This window comes from Chiloscyllium plagiosum, unplaced genomic scaffold, assembly GCF_037043375.1.
Source record: "Chiloscyllium plagiosum isolate Xiang-an unplaced genomic scaffold, Cpla_swu_hap1 HiC_scaffold_14, whole genome shotgun sequence".
In the NCBI taxonomy this organism is placed as follows: domain Eukaryota; kingdom Metazoa; phylum Chordata; class Chondrichthyes; order Orectolobiformes; family Hemiscylliidae; genus Chiloscyllium; species Chiloscyllium plagiosum.
This window is the reverse complement of record NW_028270152.1, coordinates 1172085-1184510: the sequence shown is the minus strand read 5'-3', so window position 1 is coordinate 1184510 and position 12426 is coordinate 1172085. Positions and strand designations below refer to the sequence as shown.

The 12426-nt window shown below is 43.3% G+C and overlaps 1 protein-coding gene across 3 annotated transcripts in view; it reads right to left on the bottom strand.

The window, feature by feature from the left end:
• qrich1 (glutamine-rich 1) overlaps positions 1-12426 on the bottom strand; it is a 72426-nt gene that overhangs the window by 15368 nt on the left and 44632 nt on the right. For all 3 annotated transcript variants that reach the window (XM_043708423.2, XM_043708420.2, XM_043708424.2), the window contains exons 7-8: positions 8592-8700; positions 7349-7500 (exon numbers count right to left, since the gene is read on the bottom strand). In XM_043708423.2, coding sequence (XP_043564358.2) covers positions 7349-7500; positions 8592-8700 — 261 coding nt within the window. The remainder of the gene's footprint in view (positions 1-7348; positions 7501-8591; positions 8701-12426) is intronic.

Sequence of the window (12426 nt, the reverse complement as noted above, 5' to 3'; positions counted from 1 at the left end):
TTCATTTTCATGCATTGTTTGTCCAATGACCATTTAAATGCCCTTAATGTTGGTGAGTCTACTGCTGTTGCAAGCAGTGCATTCCACACCTTACTACTGAGTAAAGAAACTACCTCTGACATCTGTCCTATATCTATCACCCCTTGTGCTAGCCATCACCATCTGAGGTAAAAGGCTCTCACTGTCCACCCTATTTAAGCCTCCAATTACCTTTATATGTCTCAATTAAGTCACCACTCAACCTTCTCTCTAACGAAAACAGACTCAAGTCATGCAGCCTTTCCTCATAAGACCTTCCCTTCATACCAGGCAACATCCTAGTAAATCTCCTATGTACCCTTTCCAAAGCTTCCACATCCTTCCTATATTGTGATGACCAGAACTGTATGCAACACTCCAGGTGCAGTTGCACCAGAGTTTTGTACAGTTGCCGCATGACCTCATGGTTCTGAAACTCAATCCATCTACCAATAAAAGCTAACAAACCATATGCCTTCTTAACAACTATCAACCTGGGTGGCAACTTTCAGGGATTTATGTACATGGACACAGATGTCTCATGTCCATCTATACTACTAAGAATCTTACCATTAGCATACTACTCTACTTCTGTTGCTCATTCCAAAGAGAATCATCTCTCACTTTTCCACATTAAACTCCATTTGCCACCTCTCAGCCTAGGTCTGCAGCTTATCTATATCTCTCTGTAACCTTCAGCACTATCGACAACTCCACCAACCTTAGTGTCATCCGCAAATTTACTAACCCATCCTGCCACGCCCTCATCCAGGTCATTTATAAAAATGACAACCAGCAATGACCCCAAAACAGATCCTTGCACTCTACCACTAGTCACTGAACTCCAGGATGAACATTTCCCATCAACCACCACCTTCTGTCTTCTTTCAGCTTGCCAATTTCTGATCCAAACTGACAAACCACCCTCAATCCCATGCCTCTGTATTTTGTGCAATAGCTAACTGTTGTGAATCTTATCAAACGCCTTACTGAAATCCATATACACATCAACCACTTTACCCTCATCCACCTGTCTGGTCACCTTCTCAAAGAACTCTAAGATTTGTGAGGCACGACCTACCCTTCACAAAACCGTGTTGACTATCTCTCATCAACTTATTTCTCTCTCGATTATAAATCCTATTTCATATAACCTTTTCCAACACTTTACCCACAACCAAAAGTGAGGCTCTGTGGTCTACAATTACCAGGGTTGCCTCTACTCCCTTTCTTGACATTTGCTGTCCTCCAGTCTTCCAGCACTATTCCTGTAGACAATGACGACAAAGATCAAAGCCAAAGGCTCTGCAATCTCCTCCCTGGTTTCCCAGAGAATCGGAGGATAAATCCCATCTGGCCCTGGGGACTTCTCTAGTTTCACACTTTCCAGAATTGCAACATCTCCTCGTGAACCTCGATCCTGTCTAGTCTAGCAGCCTGGATCTCAGTACTCTCCTCAACGACTTTGGCTTTTTCCAGTGTGAATATTGATGAAAAATATTCATTTAGCGCTTCCCCATCTCCTCTGACTCCACACACAACTTCTTATTACTATCCTTGATTTGCCCTAATCTTACTCTTGTCATTCTTTTATTCCTGATATACCTATAGAAAGCTTTAAGGATTTCCTTGATCCTATCTGCCAACGACTTCTCATGTCCCCTCCTGGCTCCTCTTAGCTCTCTTTCGGTCTTTTCTGGCTAACTTGTAACTCTGTTTGTCCAATGTGTGCAGGAGGGTTTTCTGACACAATATGTAGATAGGCCAACAAGATGTGAGGCCATACTGGATTTGGTTCTGGGTAATGAACCAGGCCAGGTGTTAGAATTAGAGATAGGTGAGCATTTTGGGGACAGTGACCACAATTCGGTGACTTTTACTCTAGTGATGGAGAGGGATAAGTGTGCACTGCAGGGCAAGAGTTATAGCTGGGGGCAGGGAAATTATGATGCGGTGAGGCATGACTTAGGATGTGTGGCTTGGAAAAGTAAGCTTCAAGGCAAGGGCGTAATTGATATTTGGAGCTTGTTCAAGGAACAACTATTGATTGTCCTTGATAAGTATGTACCCGTCAGGCAGGGAGGAAAGGGTCGTGTGAGGGAGCCGTGGTTTAATAAGGAATTGGAATCCCTTGTTAAATGGAAGAGGGCGGCCTATGTAAAGATGAGGCGTGAAGGTTCAATTGGGGCGATTGAGAGTTATAAGGTAGCCAGGAAGGACCTGAAGAGAGAGCTAAGAGCATCAAGGAGGGGACATGAAAGGTCCTTAGTTGGTAGGATTAGGGAAAACCCTAAGGCTTTCTATAGGTATGTCAGGAATAAAAGAATGACTAGGGTAGGAATAGGTCCAGTCAAGGATAGTAGTGGGAAGTTGCGTGTGGAGGCTGAAGAGATTGGGGAGACATTGAATGAATACTTTTCATCAGTATTCAATCAGGAACAGGACATTGTTGTCGATGTGAGTACTGAGTCACAATTAAGTAGAATGGATGGCTTTGAGGTATGTAGAGAAGAGGTGTTGGAAATTCTGGAAAGGGTGAAAATAGATAAGTCTCCTGGGCCTGATGGCATTTATCCTAGGATTCTCTGGGAAGCAAGGGAGGAGATTGCAGAGCCATTGGCCTTGATTTTTATGTCCTCATTGTCTACAGGAGTAGTGCCAGAAGATTGGAGGCTAGCAAATGTGGTTCCCTTGTTCAAGAAGGGGAGTAGGGATAACCCTAGTAACTATAGGCCGGTGAGTCTCACTTCTGTTGTGGGCAAAGTCTTAGAGAGAATTGTAAGAGATAGGATTTATGAACATCTGGATAGGAATAATGTGATCAAGGATAGTCAGCATGGTTTTGTGAAGGGCAGGTCGTGCCTCACAAACCTTATTGAATTCTTTGAGAAGGTGACTAAGGAGGTGGATGAGGGGAAAACGATAGATGTGGTGTATATGGATTTTAGTAAGGCGTTTGATAAGGTTCCCCATGGTAGACTACTGCAAAAAAATACAGAGGTATGGCATTGAGGGTGAGTTGGAGGTTTGGATTAGGAGTTGGCTGGCTGGAAGATGACAGAGGGTAGTAGTTGATGGCAAAGGTTCATCTTGGAGTGCCGTCACTAGCGGTGTTCCGCAAGGATCTGTTTTGGGACCATTGCTGTTTGTCATTTTTATAAATGACCTGGAGGAGGGGTTAGAAGGTTGGGTGAGCAAGTTTGCGGATGATACGAAAGTCGGAGGAGTTGTAGACAGTGAGGAAGGATGTGGCAGGTTACAGCGGGATATAGATAAGCTGCAGAACTGGGCAGAAAGGTGCCAAATGGAGTTCAATGTAGCTAAGTGTGAGGTGATTCACTTTGGTAAGAGTAATAAAAAGATGGGGTACTGGGCTAATGGACGGATACTTGGTAGTGTGGATGAGCAGAGGGATCTTGGTGTCCATGTACACAGATCCTTGAAAGTTGCCACCCAGGTAAATAGTGCGGTGAAGAAGTCATTTGGCGTACTGGCTTTTATTGGTAGAGGAATTGAGTTCCGGAGTACTGAGGTCATGTTGCAATTGTATAAGACTCTGGTGCGGCCACATCTGGAGTATTGTGTGCAGTTTTGGTCGCCATACTATAGGAAGGATGTGGAGGCACTGGAACGGGTGCAGAGGAGGTTTACCAGGATGTTGCCTGGTATGGTAGAAAGATCGTATGAGGAAAGGCTGAGGCACTTGGGGTTGTTTTCATTGGAGAAAAGAAGGTTTAGGGGTGACTTGATAGAGGTGTACAAGATGATTAGGGGTTTAGATAAGGTCGACAGTGAGAATCTTTTTCCACGTATGGAGTCAGCTATTACAAGGGGGCATAGGTATAGGACAGATGTTAGGGGTAGGTTCTTTACTCAGCGAGTCGTAAGTTCATGGAATGCCCTGCCAGTAGCAGTGGTGGACTCTCCCTCATTATGGACATTTAAGCGGGCATTGGATAGGCATATGGAGGATAGTGGGCTAATGTAGGTTAGGTGGGCTTGGATCGGCGCAACATCGAGGGCCGAAGGGCCTGTACTGCGCTGTATTCTTCTATTCTATTCTCAAGTGCCCTAACTCAGCCTTTTTCATCCTCTTGACAAGAGATTCAACTTCTTTAGCAAACCACGGTTCCCTCGCTCAACCACTTCCTCCCTGCCTGACAGTTACATACTTATCAAGGACACGCAGTAACTGTCCTTGAACAAGCTCATTTCAATTGCACCCATTTCCTGCAGTTTCCTTCCCCAACCTATGCATCCTAAATCTTTCCAAATCACAATTATCTTGCCCCCAGCAATAACCCTTGCACAGCATTATATACCTATCTCTTTCCATTTGAAAGTAAACATAACTGAATTGTGGTCACCATCACCAAAATACTCACTTACCTACAAATCTAACACCTGGCCAAGTTCATTACCCAGTACCACATCCAACGTGTCCTCAACCCCTTGTTGGCCTGTCTACATACTGTGTCAGGAAACCCTCCTGCACACTTTGAACAAAAACTGGCCCATCTGAAGTATTCTAACTATTGTATTTCCATTCAAGTTAAAGCCCCCATAACAACTACCCTGTTACTCCAGAATTATCTTTGTTACCTTTTCCTCTACATCTCTGGAACTATTCAGAGGCTTATAGAAAACTCTCAAGAGGGGTGACCTCTCCTTTCCTGTTTCTAACCTCAGCCCTTACTACCTCAGGAGACAAGTCCTCAAACGGCGAAAGTGATGTCTGCAGATGCTGGAGATTACAGTTGAGTGTGGGGTGCTGGAAAAGTCTTCCAGTGATCCCTAACATTACAGATACCCAATCTTCAGCCAATTAATTTCACTCCACATGATATGAAGAAACAGCTAGAAGCACTGGATACTGTAAAGGCTATGGGCCATAACAATATTCCAGCAGTAGTACTGGAGATGTGTGCTCCAGAACGTTTTGCTCCCCTAACCAAGCAGTTCCAGTGCAGTTTCTACACTGGCATCTACCCAACAATATTACCAATTGCCCATCTATGTCCTGTACACAAAAAGCAGGACAATTCCAATCTGGCCAGTTACAGTCAGATCAGTCTACTCTCAATCATCAGTAAAGCGATTCCTGATTAACAGCTTATGCGCGAAATGTCAATTCTCATGCTCCTCAGATACTGCCTGACCGGCTGTGCTTTTCCAGTACATCACTTTACTGATGACTGAAAGTAGACTGATGGGGCCATAACTGGCCAGATTGGATTAGTCCTGCTTCTTATGTAAAGGACATAGATGGGCAATTGGCAATTGAGAGAGGCTGTTATATGGTAAATCTGCAGGTTTCCTTGCCCATGTTTGACCTGATGCCAAAATAGAAGACTCCTATGCAACATCCCCCCACCACCCCACTCCCTGACCATGTTGCATCAGCACCTCTACAAGGTCAGTTTTCTGTCCTGACAGGGAAGCTGCTGCGCCAGGAACTGAACCCAGATCCCTAGAGCATTTGCTGGGTTGCTGGATTACTAGTCTAGCAATAATACCTCTACACCCATAATCATCCCACACAAAAAAAAGCCACTTGTATTTCTTCTCACACAATTTGACACTGGCATTATTCAGTTTCGTACTACTCTTCACAGTATAGGATCAGGCTAATCAGGCTAATTACTCAGCAAATCTTTATGAATTTCACAATACTCTGCAAATCTTTAGCAATGAGGTAGCAAAGGATCAGTGTTTCTCTGATTAATGTTTGGGCAGAGATTGCAGGCATGAAATGAAGTACAAAACAAAGTTCTTGTAATTGAGCAATTGAAACAGGTTAGTGTTTTACACAGGAACAGAAAACCAGGAGTAGAAATAGGCCATTTGGGCCTTCGAGCCTGCTGTGCCACACAATGATCATGGCTGATCACCCAACTCACTACCCTGCCCCTGCTTTCCAACAGATCCTTTGATCCCTTCAGCCCAAGAAATGTGTCTATCGCCTTCTTGAAAACATTGCATTTTGGCTTCAACCACTTTCTGTGGCACAGAATTCCACAGGCTCATCACTCTCTGGGTGAAGATATTTCTTGTTGTTGTGGTTCTGTTCGCCGAGCTGGGAATTTATGTTGCTGACGTTTCATTCCCTGTCTTGACATCCTCAGTGCTTGGGAGCCTCCTGTGAAGCGCTTCTGTGATGTTTCCTCTGGCATTTATAGTGGTTTGAATCTGCCGCTTCCGGTTGTCAGTTCCAGCTGTCCGTTGCAGTGGCCGGTATATTGGGTCCAGGTCGATGTGCTTATTGATTGAATCTGTGGATGAGTGCCATGCCTCTAGGAATTCCCTGGCTGTTCTCTGTTTGGCTTGTCCTATAATAGTAGTGTTGTCCCAGTCGAATTTGTGTTGCTTGTCATCTGCGTGTGTGCCTAAGAATAGCTGGTCGTGTCTTTTCGTGGCTAGTTGGTGTTCATGGATGCGGATCGTTAGCTGTCTTCCTGTTTGTCCTATGTAGTGTTTTGTGCAGTCCTTGCATGGGATTTTGTACACTACATTGGTTTTGCTCACAACACAAATGTAGTGTACAAAATCCCATGCAAGGACTGCACAAAACACTACATAGGACAAACAGGAAGACAGCTAACGATCCACATCCATAAACACCAACTAGCCATGAAACGACACGACCAGCTATCCTTAGTAGCCACACACGCAGATGACAAGCAACATGAATTCGACTGGGACAACACTACTATTATAGGACAAGCCAAACAGAGAACAGCCAGGGAATTCCTAGAGGCATGGTACTCATCCACAGATTCAATCAATAAGCACAATGACCTGGACCCAATATACCGACCACTGCAACGGACAGCTGGAACTGACAACCGGAAGCGGCAGATTCAAACCACTACAAATGCCGGAGGAAAGATCACAGCAGTGCTTCACAGGAGGCTCCCAAGCACTGAGGATGTCACCTAGACAGGGGATGAAACGTCTGCAACACAAATTCCCAGCTTGGCGAACAGAACCACAACAACGAGCACCCGAGCTACAAATCTTCTCACAAACTTTGAAGATATTTCTCATTTCTGTGCTAAAAGGCCTATCCTTTATCCTTAAGACTATGATTACTTATTCTAAACTCCCTGGTCATGGAGAATATCATTCCTGTTTTGCCAAAGGTTTCATCTGCAATGCTAATCTGCCTTTCTCAGCGCTGGCAGACACACTACATGCTCAATGAGTTTACAGATATCTCCAATATTTTGCTTTTATATACTTTAGACCCAAGAAGGTGCAAATATTTTCTTCAATTCGTTTTCTGCTGCTCTGTTATATGGTTAACAGCTTAAAGTCAGAAGACACTGACCTTTCTGTCCTGTTTGGTGTAAGCCCAATGCTTTCAGGTAGCGAATACTTGTGCTTTTATCCTTGGGATTCAGAGGGTTTTTCTTTGTTTGTCGCACCACTTTTGAGAACGCCAGTTTCATGTGTTGTTCTACAGTCTTCAACAGGAAGTACCTTAATGGAAAGAGAGAGTCAGGCTCCGTTAAAACAAAAAATTCCTAATTCTGGTCCCAAACAGTTTGCAAGAAACAGACCATTTGCTTCCCAAACACAAACTAGTCATGCACCAAAGTTAACCTCTAAGCTAAGGTGGAGATGAAATCAACATTCTACTCACGGGAGGAGAATAACATTGTCTAATTACTGTTTATGCTACACCATGTATTAAAACAAAAGATTGAAGACTAAAATCTATAGTTGGTACAGTCCTGATGGTACAGGAAACTGGTTATATTTCAGAATTCCATAAATGTTTCTTGTTTACAAACAACAGCACTGATGACATAAGCAGCTTTTCTGGTTCACAGTAAGTATCATTCTTGTATGAAATGTACCTATAAAATGACAATGATTCTCAGATTTTCAGGAACTCGCTACGCAGCAGTTCATCTAGCATTCCCTAAACTAGTGGATTTAGGAACCCTGTTGGACCTTGTTTGGACAATAAGAATTAATGAGCCTTTCATAGAAAAAGTCAACACATTTCTAGTGAAGTTGATGTAGAAATATAAAATCAGCTAAAGATAAAAAGGTTCTTTCTTTGCACATTTATTTGAAACTAAAATATGCAGATATTGGTTTTATTTAAATCAAAAATTAAGTGTCACGCAGAAACTCCTACTAAGGAAGCAGTTTGGATCATTAACCCCATTGTTCTACTTCTTACCATTGGTGCCTAAGGGATGCTATCTTTTGTTACAGGAGGACGTTTACTTTCAATTATAAAAGGCATTGTTATGCGCTATCAAACTAAGCAGCAATCCGTGCAGTGCCTGGTTTTAAAACAGTTCTTTCCTCATTTCAATCCAGAATCTCAACTGCATCTAGGGACGAACAATAAATGCTGGCTCAGCCAGCGACACCCACATCCCACAAGTGAATTTTAAAAGAAACAAAAACATTTTTTACAGTAATAAAATGCTAAAAATCATCAATAGTTCATAACATCGGAGAGAAAACCAGGAAACTTTCCACACAGGCACTTCACACCTGAAGTAAATAAATAATGAGGTATTTCAGGGTTAAATAACTTAAAGGGAACTCACTTGGTGTTGAAGAACATGAGAGTTGTAAGGAGGGTGGAAGGTGAATGAGCACCAAGTTGCTTGCATTCCCACAACATCTCCTCTGTGATGTGGCTAGGGATCATGTAACCTGTTAAGCATATGATACAATACTCACAGATTTGACAAACTATTTGGCATGAACACTAAACTCCCAGATATGCTGCAAATGTCAAATGCTACCCTAAATGTTTGATTAACATTCTTATTCCAGACAGAATTCAGTCAGTTCTCAATCCAGTTGTTGAATTAACAGTTACAACACAGAACAAAAGTGCCACTGTGAAGTTGAAATAAAAGGCATTTTTTAAGAAACAAATTATCTTCAAAAGGAACACAAATACAAATTGCTGAAAAATCAGCCAGTTTGGCAACATCTGTGAAGAGAAATCAGAGCTAATGTTTCCGGTCCAGTGACCCTTCAGAAGTCCTTCTTCAATGTTCTGAAAAAGGGTCACTTGACTTGAAATGTTAACTCTGATTACTCTACACAGATGCTGCCAGACCTGTTGAGATTTTCCAGCAATCTGACAGCTCATTCTATACACGTACCACCCTCTGCGTGAAAAAGCTGCCCCTTATGTCTCTTTTATATCTTTCCCCTCTCACCCAAAACCTATGCCCTCTAGTTCTGGACTCCCCCAACCCAGGGAAAAGACTTGGTCTATTTATTTTATCCATGCCCCTCATACTTTTGTGAACCTTGATAAGGTCACCCCTCAGCCTCCGACACTCCAGGAAAAACAGACCCATCCTATTCATCCTCTCCCCATAGCTCAAATCCTCCAACCCTGGCAACATCCTTGTCAATCTTTTCTGAACTCTTTCAAGTTTCACAACACCTTTCTGATAGGAAGGAGACCAGAATTGCACGCAATATTCCAACAGTGGCCTAACCAATGTTCTGTACAGCTGCAACATGACCTCCCAACTCCTGTACTCAATTCTCTGACCAATAAAGGAAAGCATACCAAACGCCTTCTTCACTATCCTATCTACCTGCAACTCTACATTCAAGGAGCTATGAACCTGCACTCCAAGGTCTCTTTGTTCAGCAACACTCCCTAGGACCTTATCATTAAGTGTACAAGTCCTGCTAAGATTTGCTTTCCCAAAATGCAGCAACTCAAATTTATCTAAATTAAACTTCATCTGCCACTTCTCAGCCCATTGGCCCACCTGGTCAAGATCCTGTTGTAGTTTGAGGAAGCGTTGTTCGCTGTCCACTACACTTCCAATTTTCATGTCATCTGAAAACTTACTAACCTGTATCTCTTATGCTCACATCCAAATCATTTATGCAAATGACAAAATGTAGAGGCCCCAGCACTGATCCTTGTGGCACTCCACTGGTCACAGACATCCAATCTGAAAAACAACCCTCCACCACCACCCTCCGTCTTCTACCTTTGAGCCAGTTCTGTATCCAAATGTCTTGTTCTCCCTCTATTCCATGAGATCTAACCTTGCTAACCAGTCTCCCATGGGGAACCTTGTCGAAAGCCTGACCGAAGTCCATATAGATCACATCTACTGCTCTGCCCTCATCAATCTTCTTTGTTACTTCAAAAAAACTCAGTCAAGTTTGTGAGAAGACATGATTTCCCACACAAAAAGCCACGTTGACTATCCCTAATTAGTCCTTGCCTTTCCAAATACACGTACATCCTGTCTCTCAGGATTCCCTCCAACAACTTGCCCACCATTGACGTCAGACTCACTGGTCTATAGTTCCCTGGCTTGTCCTTACCACCCTTTTTAAACAGCATACTTCTTTCTTAAGTCTATATGCACATTCAAAATGCAGTTAGCGCATTCAAGAGATAAGCTCTCAATCTTACCCCTGATCCAAACATGTTGTGCTGAAATGTAGACTATAGTCTACCCGGGTGATTGCACATGAAAACCTGCCAAAACGCCACTTGAACATGTCTTTCACAGAACAGAAACATACAGCACAGAACAGGTCCTTCGGCCCACGATGTTGTGCTGAGGTTTAATCCTAATGTAAAAATATAACAACTTAACCTAGGCACCCCTCAACTCACTGCTATCCACGTGCATGTCCAGCAGTCACTTAAATGTCCCCAATGACTCTGCTTCCACCACCACAGGTGACAACGCATTCCATGCATTCACAACTCTCTGCGTAAAGAACCTACCTTCCTCTTAATATCTTCAAACTATGACTCCTCATACCAGTCAATCCTGCCGTGGGGAAAAGTCACTGGCTATTGATTCTATCTATTCCACTCATTATTTTGTACACCTCTATCAGGTCTCCTCTCTTCCTCCTTCTCTCCAAAGAGAAAAGTCCGAGTTTATTCAACCTTTCTTCATAAGACAAGCCCTCCAGTCCAAGCAGCATCCTGGTAAACCTTCTTTGCACAGTTTCCAAAGCCCCTGCATCTTTCCTAGAGTAGAACTGGACATAATATTCCAAGTGTGGTCTCACCAGGGACTTGTAGAGCTGTAGCAAAACCTCGCAGCTCTTAAACTCTATCCCCTTGTTAATGAAAGCCAAACCACCATGTGCTTTCTTAACAATCCTATCCACTTGGGTGGCAACTTTGAGGGATCTATGCACTTGAACACCCAGATCCCTCTGTTCCTCCACACTGCCAAGACTCCTGTCTTTAATCCTATATTCAGCATTCAAGTTTGACCTTCCAAAATGCATCACTGCACATCTATCCAGGTTGAACTCCATGTGCCATTTCTCAGCCCACCTCTGCATCCTGTCTATGTCGCGCTGCAGCCTGCAGTAGCCCTCTATACTATCGATGACACCTCCAACCTTGGCGTCATTGGTAAATTTACTAACCCACCCCTCAACCTCCTCATCCAAGTCATTTATAAAAACTACAAAGAGCAGAGGCCCAAGAACAGAGCCCTGCAGGATCCCACTCAACACTGACCTCCAGGCAGAATACTTTCCATCCACAACCACTCTCTGCCTTCTGTCAGCCAGCCAATTCTGAATCCAGATAGCCAAATCTCCCTGTATCCCATACTTCCTGACTTTATGAATGAGCCGACCATGGGGAACCTTATCAAATGCCTTACTGAAGTCCATATACACCACATCCACTGTCTCAACACCTCCTCAAAGAACTCAATAAGATTTGTGAGGCACGACCTGCCCTCACAAAGCCATGCTGACTGCCTTTAATCACACTATGCTTTGCCAAATAGTTAAACATCCTATCCCTCAGAGTTCTTTCCAAAATTTTGCTGACCACAGACGTAAGACTGACTGGTCTGTAATTGCCAGGGACTTCCCTATTACCTTTCTTGAAAAGAAACAACATTTGCCTCCTTCCAATCCTCCAGTACAACTCCTGTGGAGAGGGAGGAGGCAAAGATCCTCGCCAGTGGCTTAGCAACCTCCTTTCTCGCTTCCTTGAAGAGCCTAGGATAAATCTGGTCTGGCCCTGGGACTTATCAATCTTAATGTTTTCCAAAATTTCTAGCACATCAACTTCCTCAATCTTGATCTGGTCAAGACTACATCACAGCTCCTCTAAGTTTTCATTTACAACAAGTTCCCTTTCCTTGGTGAAAACCGAACCAAAAAACTCATTTAGGGCTTCCCCTATCTGCTCAGACTCCATGCACAAGTTCCCTCCGCTATCCCTGATCGGCCCTACCTTCTCCCTGATCATTCTCATATTCCTCATGTATGAGTAAAATGTCTTTCACTGATTTATTTTTTCAGTAAATACTCTTTTAAGAAACAAAAACTACAATTATATTGCCTAAAAGGTTGGCCATATCCATTTGTGTTCCGACAGAAATACACATGTAGGCATTCACT